Source organism: Myxine glutinosa, chromosome 4, assembly GCF_964187855.1.
Source record: "Myxine glutinosa chromosome 4, kmMyxGlut1.1, whole genome shotgun sequence".
NCBI classification, from domain to species: Eukaryota; Metazoa; Chordata; class Myxini; order Myxiniformes; family Myxinidae; genus Myxine; species Myxine glutinosa.
In genome coordinates, this window is record NC_136264.1 from 207,007,133 (window position 1) to 207,025,361 (window position 18,229).

Genomic DNA, 18,229 nt, shown 5'->3' on the forward strand with positions numbered 1-18,229 from the left:
CTCAAAACCGTTACAATATATATATTGAAATATATATATTGAAATGCTATTAATCCGTTCCAGCCCGCCAAAAACCACACCAATTTTTTTTTAAATATACAGTATATATAAAAATATCTCGCGCTTTATATTTCACCTGAATGCAGCATACAAGTTGGCAGGATGGCCTGGACTGGAGGTACGCACACTTGACTCTAAACTGTCCAGCCTGGGTTTGAATCCCGACCCAGCTATAACCTGTCATGGGTGAATCACAGGCACGGTGATTCATCAATGTGTGTACCGCTAAACTGGGCGCCCCGTTTGCGTCCCATTAGTTGTTGGATGTTAAGGATCTCACCGTGTTTTCCACAAAGAGAAGGCGAGCTATCGCCGGCACTCTGAACAAGTTGTGGCCTGGCATGCTCTTCTCCTCTGCCGTTATATACGTCCTCCTCGGCATCCTGCGAGCTGCTTCTCCGTCAACCACACAAACAACAACTTCTCCATCTCTTCATGGATAGAGGTCCGGAGCTTTGAAATAATCGTAACGCCCTTGGCTGGCGTTATAGCCTTTATCGACTCCTTCTGCTTCAAAATCGTACATATCGTAGAAGTACTACGATCGTACTGCCTCACCAAGTCGACAACACGCACACCTCGCTCATGTTTTTCGACGATTGCGTGTTTTATATCCAAGCACATCATCCTCTTCTTCTTCTCAGTACTGCCCTTGGCACTCAATTTCTTAGGACCCATGGTTAAAACGAAGAAATTTTCCAAAATAACCAAAATGCGAAAACAAAGCAGCAGCGATATACGGCAGAGATGCTTGCACGGCAAGATAACCACGTGACCGGAACCCACCTGGTGGCGGGTGGCGTAAGCTCCAAAATAACCAAAATGCGAAAACAAAGCAGCAGCGATATACGGCAGAGATGCTTGCACGGCAAGATAACCACGTGACCGGAACCCACCTGGTGGCGGGTGGCGTAAGCTCCAAAATAACCAAAATGCGAAAACAAAGCAGCAGCGATATACGGCAGAGATGCTTGCACGGCAAGATAACCACGTGACCGGAACCCACCTGGTGGCGGGTGGCGTAAGCTCCAAAATAACCAAAATGCGAAAACAAAGCAGCAGCGATATACGGCAGAGATGCCTGCACGGCAAGATAACCACGTGACCGGAACCCACCTGGTGGCGGGTGGCGTAAGCTCCAAAATAACCAAAATGCGAAAACAAAGCAGCAGCGATATACGGCAGAGATGCTTGCACGGCAAGATAACCACGTGACCGGAACCCACTTGGTGGCGGGTGGCGTAAGCTCGTAACTCAGATCTCGGCTCGCATCTCAAAGCAATAAACCGCCCGAGCGACGGCTCGTATCTCGGAAAACTCGTAAGTTGGTGCACTCGTAAGTCAAGGTTTCACTGTATATATATATATATATATATATATATATATATATATATATATATATATATATATATATATATATATATATATATGTGTATATATATATATATATATATATATATATATACACACACACACACACACACACACACACACACACACACACACACACACACACACACACACACACACACACACACACACACACACACACACACACACACACACACACACACACACACACACACACAGTCATACCCCGTTTTACGCCATTTCGACCTACGTCAAATCCGACTTTACGCCACTCTTCTAGAGTAAATTTCAGTTCAGCGAACGTCATTATGTGCGACTTTACGTCACTCCTACGGACGCGAGAAAAAAAAATTCCTTAAAAATATATTTAAAATTAATAAAATAGTACATAAATTAACAATAAAAGAAGCTAAAAAACAATTTAAAATACAATAAAAAGCACATTAAAAATATATAAAAATGTACGCACAGTATACTGTACGTACGCGCAACTGCTGGTTCTCATTCAAAACAGAGGTGACGTAAAGTATTCCTTTACTGTGTCTGTGTTAGCCATGGGTCCTAAGAAGGATAATGCCAGTGTTTCCAAGCATAATGTGGTTACGATGGAAGATAAGTTAAATCTGATTAAAAGGTATGAAAAAGGTGAAAAAGTGTCGGTGATAGCGCATAGACCTTATCGCGAATCGGAACCGCAATGCGTCATGGGATCGGAAAGGGGCAATAGCACCGCCGGCGGTCGCTGTCACTTTGACAGATTGCTTGGTATTACACCTAGCGGAACAATTTCATACATTTCCAAACCTACAGGAGGAAACACGTCGGACAAAAAAATTTGTAAAGATGACGAAAATTGTAGACAAGTTCCAGCCGGGCAATATTTGTATGGTTTCAACATTCAGGAACTGTTCTTGCATAAGCAGGTTGTTTCTCTTCTCCAATGGGAACCCCCCTTTCCCTCAAATATTTCTTTAAATCGCTGGATTTTAATGCCAAAAAACGCTGAATTTCTTTCACATTAGCCATCTTCCTTTCCGTAAACACAGCGTCGATCGTAGACAGACGCTTCCTCTTCTGGATTCGTGTTTACCTTTGCCCCCTTTTCGATCCCATCATGCTTTGCGGTGGAGCGCCCTCTGTTGATATTTACCGATTCGCGATAAGGTCTATGCCTTAGGGCTGCCACGGTTGACGGTATCGACCATCATTCATGATAGGGAACGTATTCTCGCATACGTCACTGAAAAAGCGCCGCCGGATAAGACTGCTAAAATGTGTGTTTGTGTTCAGAAGAGACGCCATGTTTAGGGGTGAATAACATAATCTTATTAATTTTATTGATTATTCTTTACAAATTCATTTATTAATTGTGTTCATTACTCATTAAAAAATGACTAAAATGTGTTTGTAGTGTTCTTTAAGGTTTAGCGATAGTTATATACTTTCGCGAGTTATTTACTCTAGTTTTACGGTGTTTGTCTTCATTTCAAGGCATTTTTTTTTTTTTTGTATACAAGATCGAGGCTCGTGAAAGAGCTAAAAGGCATTACGCCCGGTTTAGGTCAAAAACCGAGTTAAGTCACGGCTTATGGAACCAATTAATGACGTAGACCGGGGTATTACTGTATATATACAGAACAATAAGTTTGAAATGGAGCACCTCGCCACCATTAGAACATTTAGATTGCATCCGATGTGGTGATAAATGTGAATTGTTGCTCCCAGCTTGTCCGCTTCATGACAGGAGATGTAATTTGCATTTTTTCCGACTCCATTCCTACACCTTTTTCAATCCCATGCAGGCACGAACAACATGCCAGTTTTAATAATTAGCAATTTGTTACTTACCAAGTAATCATAGTAATGATAACACAATTGAAATATTGCATATTTAATGATATTACATTTTGGGTCACATGACATCATTTTTTTGGTCATTGTTTGATTAAGTCAATTATGAATATGCAACACTTTTAGTTTGTCTCTTGCTTGCATATCATTTTAACCGATTGATCTTGAAGATAAAGCTCTTTCACAAACCACTTAATAAATATTTAACGCTTCAAATATGTATTGTGTCTGCACATAACATGCTAGCACACTGCAAGCAGCTACTCGAGTGCATCCTACGTGCATCCTACATGCATACATAACAGATATAAGCTTTATTTATTTGAAGTAGTTTGTGGTTGCATGAAATAAGCAGCGAAATAACTCAATTAACTCAAGAATTAGTGATTAGAATGAGCAGTTTATTTAAAAGTTTACAGCTGAGTAATTTTTAATGCCAATTGGCAAATGTTATAAAACAAGCATTCTGAGTATTGCGCTGCAATACATGTACCCTACCGACAGTCTGTCATCCGGAAAACTGTTGGGGAAATTACCAAGGGTTATTTACCCACAGGTTCTGAATCGTTCCCAATCGCTAATTACCTCAGGACGGGCTCACCTGTGATTCGCACTCGGGACTTCGATTTATACACCTTGCAGACAGGTCAGCAGAAGCACGACAAAAAAAAGTTGTTGATAAAGAACCTTTCGAGTCGCTAAATATCAGTAATTTATTATATTTTCCGGTTCACGATCAATGATCGATGTGTATATATATGTTGCTCGGCTTGGCTCCGCCCATCCCGAAAGCGCGCGCTGTGTCGTGCTTTTGACGTTCGCAGACGAGGCTGAGGGCGCGCGGTGCGGCTTGAGGAGAACTCTAGAATAAACAAGAGATATCCATTTTTTTTATATTTTCGTTTAATTAACGATATCCGCCAAACCACGTGCCCTATCGCAAATTCCAAAAGGACATTTTAGTAGACTGACATGCTGAACAGATCTGTGAAGTTTCCCCTCGATTGGATCAAAAATGAGGGAGCGGCTCGGTTTTAAAGGTTCATGCTTAAAAACGTCATAACTCTGAAACAATGTCACGCATGACGTCATGCTTGCTGACTTTTTTGTTCGTCATGGGTATGCGATTTTGCCTGCAAAGTCTGGTCTCGATCTGTTCAGCCGTTGCAGAGAAAAAGGGGTTTTCGTGTTTTCACGAAAAACAATATGGCGGCCGAACCACGTGACCTGTGATGTCATAATTACCATTAAAATATTCTACAGATCGAGTCCCCCCTACGGTGAAAATTTGATCACAGTTGGTCCTATTATTGCAGAAAAAATCTTTTTTAAAGGAAATTAAAACTTAAAATGGCACTGAGTTAAGGATCATCAGAATTATCAGAATTCCCAAAGTTCAAAGTGCCATAACTTTGTCAAAAATGATCGAAACGTCGTGAAGTTAGAACTTGATCTGTAAATTATCATGAGGAAACCATGTGCGAAGTTTGAAATCATTAGCGTTAAGAGTTTAGAAAAAAAGTACGGAAAACTGTTCTTTGCGTGACGGACTGACAGACTGACGGACAGACGGAGGGACGGCGTGCAAACCTATAGTCCCCTCCGGTGTACACCGGTAGGGGACTAATAAGAGGAAGAAGAGGCACATGTTAGTGTTTCCTCGCAACTAGTTCGAGTTCAAGCTGAATGTAGAACAGGCACATTTATTTCAGCGAGTGAGTGAGTGGTTAGAAAGAGCTTTATTATAATTTAGATATTTTAGATATTTATGAGATATTTAGATATACAAGTAGTAGTAAAATGAGAGTTCTATGGCAAATTACATTTAAATATATAAAAAACAATTATATCTAATTAAATAAAAAGAATTAAATAATAATCAAGCAAGTTTAAAAAAAATATTAAATAAACACACCCACCTATTTTAAAATTATTTAAATAAAATCGATAATTAAATGAAATAATTAATTATAAAAGAGAAAATAAGAGGAAGAAACAGCAAGGAAAGGTCGACAGTAAATAGAGGGAGGGGGAGGGCAGTGGGAGAAGGAAAGTGGGTGGGGTATTTGTGGCACAGGCATGATAGGCCTATTATCTGCCTCCTGTGTCAAGATTTCCTTGTACTTCCTTCTGCTCGTATGTCTTTATGTTGAAGGTTTAGTTTTTCACATGATCAATCTGTCCGACATTTTAATCGACCACCCACCAGCTCATAAATAGCACGCGTGAGATCCTGAAACTTGCGACTCCTCCATGCTCCGGCGGAATCCTCCATCATGGAATAAAGATCTGGGTCCAGAAACCTGGCGGGACAAGGCAAAGAGTCACTTTCGCGTGTACAAGTGTTGGCAAAACTTAACACGTGAAGTTCACAAAAAGAATTCACCTCTCAACCTCCTTTTGTGCTGCAGGGCTCAGGAGGTCCATCTTGGTCATGATGTTCACTTGAGGTACTTCCAAAGAAACCATGGCGGAAAGTGCAGCCAAAACTCCCGAGAGAAACTGTAGGAGAGATTGTTGCCAATTGTGTCAATCTGTCAAAGAATTTCCAAACGACAGCGGTAATGGATTTTTCAATTCACCTGCCAATGAGCCTCAAATCACCTTTGTTACCAATCGCTCAATAAAAATTATGTTAACACGGATCCTGCTGAACATATGAGTTTCCCGACACCCTCCCTCCTTTCAATTGATGAAGCAGTCAAAAGGACAATTCCCGTGATAGCTGACGCTGCAACCCTCACTTTGGATGAAGCGAGAAGCTTTAACTTAGAGGATCATTTCATGATTACATCACAAAACAGGCCTGAACCATCAATGACAGATTTTAGAGAAATTGCAAAGAATGGCCAAAAATGCCACACCCAATAGTTATCGGGCCTGACAATTAGCCTAATTTGGGTTACTTGCCCCCAACGAGATTTGGCAGAAAGGTAGGACGAGGTACCGTCTATGAGTTTCCAAACTTTCTGAGATACAAGGATTATAAATGGAAATTGTTAAGGTGAGTTTGCAGAGAAATTCTGAAAACTCCCAACGTATTTACTCATAGCTCGACAACTACACATGCTATCATATATTTGGTAACATTTCAAAGGTTGCTTTCTACCGATTTGTGAGATGTAAATATTGCATCTCCAAAAAGTGTTTTTGTTGCAACCCCGATTCATTCCGTTGAAGCAGGTAACATGCGTCGTCCCTCAAAACGAATGAATCAACTTACGCACTCGATCATATCGAGGTAATAATTTAGGTTTTCCAATGTCGGTCTATTTGATGCGTCTTCGTAATTCAAGTGAATTCAAATGTTTTTTTTTGTGGGGGGGGGGGGGGGTGGGGGGGGGGGGGTTTTGTATATAAGATCGAGGCTCGTGTAAGAGCTAACATCAATCACAAAAAAAAAAAAAAACGACACACAAAACATACAAAAAGGGAGCGGGAGATAAGATGGGGAGAGAGAGGGAAGCACACAAGTACAACAGCAGAGAACAGGGACAATGGAAGATCTGTGGGAGGGAGAAGGCTTGGAGGGGGAGGGCGGTGGGAGAGGTATAAAACACATGGACACTGCTAGAACTTCCAGGAAAGAAAGCAGTCGGTATTTCAAAAAAAAGTGGATCTGGGGTGAATTAACGGGGGTAGAAGAGATCAAGGTTTTGGATTGGGGAAGATAAGAGATGGTGGTGAACAGCTGTTTTAAATGATTGTTGTTGCATTGCAATGTTGCATTGCTTTTGAAGAGAAAACGTCGACAGAGCTTCAAAATTAACATGTTTCTGAAAGTTTGGGGATGGGATTACAGAATGGTGTGAAATTATTTACGACTCAGACCGACGAATATAGAACAGCAGCTTCGGCATGGTCGATCCTGCTGAACCGAGGGTTAACTCGCTCAGAGATCTGTCGGGCGGCTCTTAATGAGAGTTAATATCAGTCGTTATATAGTAGACAGATGGAATTATAGATGAGATCTCACCATTGTTAGGAAACTACTTGGTTGTTTGCCAAGGTGCTCTAACGCGCGATGGCAAATGAATGGAAAATTGCATCAATCAGGCACATTGGAAATTCATTCATAGTGCCAAGTTCTTGAGTACACCACAAATGGCATATTTATACTTGAGTTGTTTTCGGTCATGCTTTGCATAAATCAGGAGATCCGGGTTCGGGGAGCAGCCAAATAAGGGGTGGTAGAGACGGACACTACAGTGTGGATAGGGAGTTGGGCGTGGGGGAGGGATAAAGCACCTTGAAGGACTCGACCATAAACTGGGAGTCCAGCAGGAAGACTACACAAATACGAAAGTCCCAGTTCTGCAGCCAGCCAATCAGCTGTGTCATTACAGGTAGATGCGTGTACAACTCCATCTGACCTACGTGTGTGGGCGGAGGATAGAAGCAGGAATTTTTTGTTTAGAGATTTACCTGAAAACAATGAAAACAAGGTTCACAATGCACATAAAAGATGCAAGATGAGATACAGTCATGTGAAAAAGTAAGTACACCCCATGTAAAGTTTTGACTTTTTCAACATATTTCAACATACAGCTATTTGATCTTCATTTCAACAATATAGATAGATAAAGGTGATATAATATAACAAATATCATGAAACATTTACATTTTGTAGTCCATTGTATAATTTAAATAAACATAAATGCAAATTTCGCATGTGGAAAAAGTAAGTACACCCTTATCTACTACTTCACTACTTCAGTATCACTACTTCAAATACCTAAAATTAGAATCAGGGGCACCAGCTCAGGTGCAAATGAGTAGAACATCGTTAGAGAGGACCTTAGAGGAACCTGTCTTATTTAAACCTCAGACATTTAGTTTGGTTTGCTCTTTGTTGTTGAAGTGTGCAGCGTCACCATGCCTAAAAGAGCTCTCTGAGGCCTTCAGAAAGAAGGTTATAGATGCCTACGAGTCTGGGAGGGGATTTAAAAAGATCTCCAAACAATTTGAAATCAATCATTCGACTGTCCGGAAGATCATCTACAAGTGGAGAAGATTCCAAACAACTGCCAACTTGTTCAGGCCAGGCCGCCCCAGCAAGTCCAGCCCGAGAGCAGACCGCAAGATGCTGAAAGAAGTCTCTCAGAACCGAAGAATGTCATCACGGGACCTACAGGTAGCTCTTGCCACTGTTGATGTCAAAGTGCACGAGTCTACCATTAGAAAGAGGCTGCACAAATTTGATCTACATGGGAGGTGTGCCAGGAGGAAACCTTTGCTGTCCAGAAAGAACATCAGGGCAAGACTAACATTTGCCAATGAACACCGAGGCAAAGACCAGCACTTCTGGAACAATGTGCTCTGGACAGATGAGTCAAAGGTAGAGCTATTTGGCCACAGTACCAGAAGACATGTTTAGCGAAAACCAAAGACAGCATTTGACCACAAGAACCTGATACCAACTGTAAAGCATGGTGGTGGAAATATTATGGTTTGGGGCAGCTTTGCTGCATCAGGGTCTGGGCAGCTCACCATCATAGTATCCACGATGAATTCTTCATTGTACCAGAGGGTGCTTGAGGATAATGTGAGGCCATCTGTCGGAAAGTTGAAGCTCAACCAAAGGTGGACCTTGCAACATGACAATGACCCTAAACATACCAGTAAATCCACCAAGGAATGGCTGAAAAGAAAGAAATGGAGGGTTCTGGAATGGCCAAGTCAAAGCCCGCATCTAAATCCCATCGAGATGTTGTGGGGGGGATTTGAAACGAGCTGTGCATGCAAGAAACCCCTCAAACATCGCACAGCTGAAAGAATTCTGCATGGAGGAGTGGGCAAAAATTTCTCCCAGTCTATGTCACAGACTGGTAGACAGTTAAAAGAAACACCTACTTGAGCTTGTTTCTGCCAAAGGGGGCAATACCACCTATTAGAGCCAAGGGTGTACTTACTTTTTCCACATGCGAAATTTGCATTTATGTTTATTTAAATTATACAATGGACTACAAAATGTAAATGTTTTATGATATTTGTTATATTATATCACCTTTATCTATCAATATTGTTGAAATGAAGATCAAATATCTGTATGTTGAAATATGTTGAAAAAGTCAAAACTTTACATGGGGTGTACTTACTTTTTCACGTGACGGTATAAGGCAACTCAATTTGATATAAGGCAACAACAACTCAACAACTCATCTTCCATCACAAAGTAAAATACCTAAGTGAAAAAAAAAATGTTTTTGGCAAATGTCAAAATGTAAGTTTTGGAGAGATAGTTACATTTGAAAATATATCAAGATAAAACAGTGAAGGTTCATCAATAGAATTATTGCAAACTTGTGTTGTTTTACGAATGCCTCTGCAAGATCTTTTGTTTTCCCATTTCGACTGTGCACCCCATTTTGGTGCCAGATTCATGAGAGGGTGAAGAAGATTCAGCAGGTAGAATGGCACTCGGGAGAGCATATACCTCTGCCAGGCTGAACAGATCATGCATGTTTTGTATCCCATCGACAGGCCGGATCCAGATACGGACCTTCACCAAAATCGAACCAATTCGTCACACACCCAACCATGTCCACCTGGTTTCGTCCGAATCCGTCCATAACTATTCACTGGATATGTAACATCAACCCATCCCTCCTCCCTCCATCGCTGACGAGTGATGCGGATAACCCCTATAGGTGCTTACCGGGACAGTCAAACAGAAGGTAGTCTTCCTGAGTTTCTCCAAGTGCTTCTTGGAGCCAACTTGGATTTCCAACTAAATGTTCCATGCAGAAAACGAGAGCACCATTTGGCCCAAGTGCCAATTCATCATCTTCCATCACATCTTCAACCTGAATCAACTCACGGACGTCTGGGTAACAGGGGGCGGGGGGTGGGGGGGTGGAGGAAATATAATGGCACTCGGCAGATTGCATACATATCTTTGCCAGGCTGAGCAGCTTACATTTTGTATCCCCTTGATAGGTCGGATCTGGATACGGACTTGAACCAAAAACGAATCGGCTTGTTCTCGTCACCTACCAAACTCATCCTCCTAGTTTTGTCATAACTCATCCACAGCTTTTTGAGATATCATGTTATTTAGCATTTTGGCCCTAACTTTCAATGGTGAAGAATCACTTCCAAATGTTTAAAAACTCTCCTGTCCAGATCCGGATCTTCATCAAAATCGAACCGATGACTTATTGTCACACACACAAAGTTTCGTCCAAATTCGTTCAAAATATTTTGAGATATCGTGCTGAGACAAACAGACAGACAAACAGGATTGAAAAATAACCTTCGTCCACCTTCGGTAAAAGGATTCAACAAGAACACGAATTTAAGATCTGATCAACTTTTCATCAGTACCAAGCCAAATACCACCTGCCTGGCTTTTCATCAGTACCAAGCCAAATACCACCTGCCTGGCTTTTCATCAGTACCATGCCAAACACCACCTGCTTGGCTTTTCATCAGTACCATGCCAAATACCACCTGCTTGGCTTTTCATCAGTACCATGCCAAATACCACCTGCTTGGCTTTACATCAGTACCTTGCCAAATACCACCTGCTTGGCTTTACATCAGTACCATGCCAAATACCACCTGCTTGGCTTTTCATCAGTACCATGCCAAATACCACCTGCTTGGCTTTTCATCAGTACCATGCCAAATACCACCTACTTGGCTTTTCATCAGTACCTTGCCAAATACCACCTGCATGGCTTTTCATCAGTGCCAAGCCAAATACCACCTGCTTGGCTTTTCATCAGTAACATGCCAAATACCACCTACTTGGCTTTTCATCAGTACCATGCCAAATACCACCTGCTTGGCTTTTCATCAGTACCATGCCAAATACCACCTGCTTGGCTTTTCATCAGTACCATGCCAAATACCACCTGCTTGGCTTTTCATCATTACCATGCCAAATACCACCTGCTTGGCTTTTCATCAGTACCATGCCAAATACCACCTGTTTGGCTTTTCATCAGTGCCTTGCCAAGTACCACCTGCTTGGCTTTTCATCAGTGCCAAGCCAAATACCACCCGCTTGGCTTTTCATCAGTACCATGCCAAATACCACCTGCTTGACTTTTCATCAGTACCATGCCAAATACCACCTGCCTGGCTTTTCATCAGTACCATGCCAAATACCACCTGCTTGGCTTTTCATCAGTACCATGCCAAATACCACCTGCTTGGCTTTTCATCAGTACCATGCCAAATACCACCTGCTTGACCTTTCATCAGTGCCAAGCCAAATACCACCTGCTTGACTTTTCATCAGTACCATGCCAAATACCACCTGCTTGGCTTTTCATCAGTACCATGCCAAATACCACCTGCTTGGCTTTTCATCAGTGCCTTGCCAAGTACCACCTGCTTGGCTTTTCATCAGTACCATGCCAAATACCACCTGCTTGGCTTTTCATCAGTACCATGCCAAATACCACCTGCTTGACTTTTCATCAGTACCATGCCAAATACCACCTGCCTGGCTTTTCATCAGTACCATGCCAAATACCACCTGCTTGGCTTTTCATCAGTGCCATGCCAAATACCACCTGCTTGACTTTTCATCAGTACCATGCCAAATACCACCTGCTTGGCTTTTCATCAGTACCATGCCAAATACCACCTGCTTGACTTTTCATCAGTACCATGCCAAATACCACCTGCTTGGCTTTTCATCAGTACCATGCCAAATACCACCTGCTTGGCTTTTCATCTGTACCATGCCAAATACCACCTGCTTGGCTTTTCATCAGTGCCAAGCCAAATACCACCTGCTTGGCTTTTCATCAGTACCATGCCAAATACCACCTGCTTGGCTTTTCATCAGTGCCAAGCCAAATACCACCTGCTTGGCTTTTCATCAGTACCATGCCAAATACCACCTACTTGGCTTTTCATCAGTACCTTGCCAAATACCACCTGCATGGCTTTTCATCAGTGCCAAGCCAAATACCACCTGCTTGGCTTTTCATCAGTACCATGCCAAATACAACCTACTTGGCTTTTCATCAGTACCATGCCAAATACCACCTGCTTGGCTTTTCATCAGTACCATGCCAAATACCACCTGCTTGGCTTTTCATCAGTACCATGCCAAATACCACCTGCTTGGCTTTTCATCAATACCATGCCAAATACCACCTGCCTGGCTTTTCATCAGTACCATGCCAAATACCACCTGCTTGGCTTTTCATCAGTGCCAAGCCAAATACCACCTGCTTGGCTTTTCATCAGTGCCAAGCCAAATACCACCTGCTTGGCTTTTCATCAGTACCTTGCCAAATACTACCTGCCTGGGTTTTCATCATTACCATGCCAAATACCACCTGCTTGGCTTTTCATCAGTACCATGCCAAATACCACCTGCTTGGCTTTTCATCAGTACCTTGCCATCACTATCAGGTCATTTGGTGATGATATCGCCATTAATAATGTAAATACGACATTATTGGGTGACACAGGGCCAATGTTAGACAGCGAAGCAGGTGGTATTGCCTTTTGTCGTTCGTTTTATTATTTATTATGAAATTTTCTCCCTAAACATCTACTATGTCAACTGTCAGCTGGAGGGTGGGACAAACACTTGAAGTTGCCATTTGGTTTGTGGGTTTGAACAGAAACCGCGGGAGGAGCACAGGAAAAGACCATTTAAAGGACGGGTCGGTGACAGCCGGCAGTTATTGAGTGAGAGTCAGAGCTTGAGGGACATGGTGAGAGGGGCAGCCAGAGTTGGAGAGATATGGGTAAAGTGGCAGTTGAATTAAATAAATATTGGGAGACCCGGAGACGATTGTGCACTGAGGGAGTCACAGGAGTACTTTTGAGAGAGACATGAGAGAGTCGTATGGAGAGGAGTCCTGTTCGGATCTTGATGTCCTGTTAATCCAGCAGCCGCAGAGACAGTACCTGCACAGGTTCAACTGCACCGTCTCATGATCCCCAGGCTCTCTCATCTCACGTTCGACGACTTTGGCACTCTCTCAAGACTTCTTCAGCGTTTCGACGACATCGTACCACCACCGCGTCATTCCGCGTCTCGAAGACCTTGAGGGCCTTTTTTGCCCGAGCTCCGTTCACCACTCTGCGTGCTGTGAATGCCTCCAGGGCACCTGACCTGCATCAAAGGACCATCAATCACCTCGTCAGCTGTGCATGGAGCCATGGTTGAAAGTAATCTCCACTCCGATTGGCTATTGCTCCCCGTGTCCGACTGCACTCAGCAAAATTCCACCAAGCTCGACTCATCTCGCTTTGGATATCTCCATTATCCACCCCCATTCAATTTTATTTCTTCCCCCTTTTCCTTTGACTCCGCTGCTCACCCAGGGCCTTGTCGTTGGTGAGTATTATTAATTATTATGTGTCATTTTGTATCTATTATTGTACATCTTCAATAAAAATCTGTTTATAACTATGTCACGGTGTTACTCGTTTGCTTTCGTAGTGGAATTAGGTTCTAACCATTTGGAAGATTAAATAAAAAATTAATGGGTTTCCCCTCACCCTATTAGTAGGCCTCCCTCCTTCCACTCCACTGCACCTTCTCCCTTCACTCCCAATTCACTCCCAATGCTCAAGCCTCGCACAAAATTCCAAAAGAATTAATATGGCATCCAATCCAACCCACATTTTCCTTACCGGCCAGAACGGGATACTCGAAACGCTCTGCAGCAGGGTCCAGGTTCACCACACGAACCACACGGCGCAAGGTCGAAAAGTGTTCCACCATGGTGGTGCAATAGCTGCTCTGCACATCCAATCAGCACACGCATGTTGAACGTTACATGCTAAATATTTAAGGCATAAGGCAGGACATCTGACATGTGTACAGTACATAGGTGCGTTGTATGCATATAAATGGCAGTGAATGTGCTCGGTGGAATGGGTGGGGGGGGGTGTGGAGTGTGGGGGATGATCTTTGGGGAGGGAGGGGTGAACTTCAGTGTGGGAGAGAGGGGTGAGCTTGTGGGTGGGAGAGAGGGGTGAGCTTGTGGGTGGGAGAGAGGGGTGAGCTTGTGGGTGGGAGAGAGGGTTGAGCTTCTGGGTGGGAGAGAGGGGTGAGCTTCTGGGTGGGAGAGAGGGGTGAGCTTCTGGGTGGGAGAGAGGGGTGAGCTTCTGGGTGGGAGAGAGGGGTGAGCTTCTGGGTGGGAGAGAGGGGTGAGCTTCTGGGTGGGAGAGATGGGTGAGCTTCTGGGTGGGAGAGAGGGGTGAGCTTCTGGGTGGGAGAGAGGGGTGAGCTTCTGGGTGGGAGAGAGGGGTGAGCTTGTGGGTGGGTGGGAGGGGTGAGCTTGTGGGTGGGTGGGAGGGGTGAGCTTCAGGGTGGGAGAGAGGGGTGAGCTTCAGGGTTGGAGGGAGGGGTGAGCATCAGGGTGGGAGGGAGGGGTGAGCATCAGGGTGGGAGGGAGGGAAGGAGGGGTGAGCATCAGGGTGGGAGGGAGGGAAGGAGGGGTGAGCATCAAGGTGGGAGGGAGGGAAGGAGGGGTGAGCATCAGGGTGGGAAGGAGGGGTGAGCATCAGGGTGGGAGGGAGGGAAGGAGAAGTGAGCTTCAGGGTGGGGGTGGGGGGGTGAGCTTCAGGGTGGGGGTGGGGGGGTGAGCTTCAGGGTGGGGGTGGGGGGGTGAGCTTCAGGGTGGGAGGGAGGGGTGAGCTCGTGGTGGGGGTGGAGGGAGTAGTGGGGAGTGCAAGGAGTTGGGAGTGCGAGGTGTGAGGAGTGTGAGGAGTGAAGTGCAAGGAGTGGGGAATGTGAGGAGTGGGGAATGCGAGGAGTGGGGGGGGGAGGGGTGTGGAGGGATTGGTGAGTGCGAGGAGTGCTGAGTGCAGGAGTGGGGAGTGCAGGAGTGGGGAGTACAGGAGTGGGGAGTACAGGAGTGGGGAGTGTGAGGAGTGGGGAGTGTGAGGAGTGGGGAGTGTGAGGAGTGGGGAGTGCAGGAGTGGGGAGTGCAGGAGTGGGGAGTGCAGGGGTGGGGAGTTGAGGAGTGTAAGAGTGGGGAGTGTAAGAGTGGGGAGTGTAAGAGTGCAGGAGTGTAAGAGTGCAGGAGTGGGGAGTACAGGAGTGAGGAGTGCGAGGAGTGGGGAGTGCGAGGAGTGGGGGAGGGGGGGAGGGGGAGGGTGTGGTAAGTTTCAGTGTGGCGAGTAGTATCGTGCACTCGTGGACTACAGACTACAGAGGCACGATATGTGTGCGAGGTCTTGTGTTCAGAACAACCTTCCCACTCCCCGCTGGTCCGATGACCAACTGTGCGTATCGAGGCATCGCAAGTCCACGACGTCAGGACAAACTCCTCGATGTCTCCGTTAGACGTTACACACGAGTACAGTAGTCAGTCGGACAGCGCAGTCGGGACCAAGTCACACCCCCGACCTCAGTACGAGGTGAAGTCCCACTCCCAGGACAAGTTCGGCGTCTCTGTTCAAATTTCACGGCGACAGCACAAACCAGACCGTTTCCTGTAACGAGCAGATTCAGATCCGCTCTTCTCTAAAGTCCGATATCGTTATCGGGACGCGTGACGCGTCTCAGTGTCACGTGGGTGCTCAGCTACTCATGAAGTTCCACCAACACCGCCGTTTACACCACATTCCAAATGCCGAACACATCCACATCACACGTGACAGCGGAAAACCTCCTATTACCAACATTTTACTTTCACTTACATTTTTTTCTCTAAACGCTTACATGACAAGTTTATTTTAAATGTTATTGTCATGCGGGAATAATAATAAATAAATAAACCGAGAAGTCGGTCGCTGAGAGTTTGTAAGAATACACCGCCTAGGGAAATGATCACCGTTTACACCGTATAAAATTAGATTTACGTTTTATTCTTAGAAAATGCCAGGGGCATAGAAAAGGCCCCTTTATGTATGGTATTGCCATATGGCAAACTATAGAAAACAAGAAAGAGCAATCAGAGATTGCAGACCCTCGCCAGGACGTGTTTTCAGTGGTTTTTAAGAATTTTGTGTTAAAACAAATATGGCGGCCGAACCACGTGACCGATGACGTCATCAATTTTTTCTCCACCAATTTATCCCTCAATTATGCTCAAGAAATTTCATCTTGATCAGATGAAGTTTTGTACTTGTCGGATTATGACGTCATAATGGAGGCACCTATGCCATCATCATTAACATATTTTATTCCCCATGGAGAATTCTTTACAATGAGCCATGTCTCAATTTTTTTCGATGCAGCGCTCTCGGAGATGTAAAGGTGCAAAGTTTTTCCAAGATGGCGCCCCTACCACGTAACCCATGACGTCATAATCATTAAAACATTATACAGGTGGAGTTGCACCTATGGTGAAAATTTCCTGTCAATAGGACCAACGGTTGCAGAGAAAATCATATTTATTCTGTGCGGACAAACAAATAGACAGACAGACAAACAAACAAACAAACAGACAAACAAACGGACTCAAATGCAATACCCTCTCCTCAGGCGAGGGTAATAAGGCTAACGGACATTCCATGGCGCATAGAAAATGCCAAACAATAGAAAATAACCCAGCCGGCATGTACAGCTGGGAAATAGGTGGTTTGGATGGGTTAAGGTGGGCTTGGGTTCTGGGTGGGTTTTTTAACTTGGTTCCACATGGGTCTCATCTGGGCTGCCGATGTCATTCTACAACTAGAACGACACTCTTTGACATCATATTCCACCTTACAAAGCTGGCTGGGGCCCACATGGGATTTCGTTGGTAAGGTGGGCTGAACTGGACTTTGAGTGGGCTTTGAACTGGGCCCGATGTGGGTCCGGGGTGGGCCAAGCCATTGTTAGTTTCAGAAGTTTAAAAGAATGGCAGCTCAGCAGCAGCTGGCAGCTAACGTGTTATCGAGACCAGTTCAACAGCAGTTTTTAAATATGAGTTTGTTGTTGTCTGAAGTGAATCATTCCGTTTGAAGCAACTTTGCAGTTTCCAATCAGCGGCCATGTTGTAGATCATGATGTAGATCGATAATTAATACTTGAATCGTCAATTTTATGATACTTCGGATGGTGGTTCAATGTAGAGGGTTGAAAGTTTGATTTTTAGTAAATCTATACATACTATAACTATAGGAGAGGAGTTTTTTTTTTTTTTTTTTTTTTTGTATACTGAATCGAGGCTCGTGAAAGAGCTAACATTTACTTCACAAACAAATCAACCAGACAAACAAAATACCCAAAAAGAGGGAGCGGAAGACAAGATGGGGAGAGAAGGGGAAGCACACAAACACAACATCCGAGAGCAGGGATTTTGTGTGGAAGGGAGAGGGCCCGGGGGGAGGAGGCATGGGAAGGGGGGGGGGGGGAGGGAGGGAGAAGTATAAAACACAAGGACACCAAGGACTTCCTGGACAGAAGTTGGTATTTCAAAAAAGTGGAATTGGGGTGAAATTAGCGGGGGTAGAAAAGATCAAGGTTTTGGATGGGGGAAGATAAGAGATGGTGGTGAACAGCTGTTTTAAAGACCTGGAGGGTGGAGTGGGATTGAAGAGAGTGAGGGAGTTTGTTCCAGAGGCGGGAGAAAAGAGGAATGAAGGAGTGAAGGTGAGCAGAGAGTCTTGATTTTGGCAGTTTAACCATAAGAGGGTTGCAGGCAGATCTTGTGCGACCTGTAGGAATATTTGCGGGGCAGAGCCCAGAGAGAGCTGGGGGGGCAAGGCCAGAGAGGAGTCGGTAGAAGACGGAAAGACCACCAACCTGCCTGCGGTGAGTGAGTGAGAGGCCCTTGGAGTTAGCTTCATCGCGGGAGATTCCAATGATTCTGAATGCTTTGGTTCAACAGCGTGAAGGCGAGCTAGGTGTGAGGCAGGAGCACCAGCCCAGAGGGGAGAGCAGTATTCCATTGAGCTGCGGATGAAAGCCTTGTATGTTGTGAGGAGCTCAGGTGTGCCAAGGAAGGACTTCGCACGACGGAGGATGCCCAGTCGGCGACTGGCTTTGGAGGCCAGATTTGAAATGTGGTTTTCCCAGGAAAGATCATGG

The 18,229-nt window shown here is 44.6% G+C and overlaps 1 protein-coding gene across 1 annotated transcript in view; it reads right to left on the reverse strand.

Moving 5' to 3' along the window:
- GPN3 (GPN-loop GTPase 3) overlaps positions 1–15,910 on the reverse strand; it is a 29,991-nt gene extending 14,081 nt beyond the window's left edge. Inside the window, exons 1-6 of the mRNA XM_068114311.2 lie at positions 15,464–15,910; positions 13,897–14,005; positions 9,941–10,108; positions 7,531–7,655; positions 5,669–5,784; positions 5,489–5,585 (exon numbers count right to left, since the gene is read on the reverse strand). Of these exons, the coding sequence (XP_067970412.1) occupies positions 5,489–5,585; positions 5,669–5,784; positions 7,531–7,655; positions 9,941–10,108; positions 13,897–14,005; positions 15,464–15,511 (663 nt within the window). The 5' untranslated portion in view covers positions 15,512–15,910. The remainder of the gene's footprint in view (positions 1–5,488; positions 5,586–5,668; positions 5,785–7,530; positions 7,656–9,940; positions 10,109–13,896; positions 14,006–15,463) is intronic.
- Positions 15,911–18,229: the final 2,319 nt, after the last annotated feature.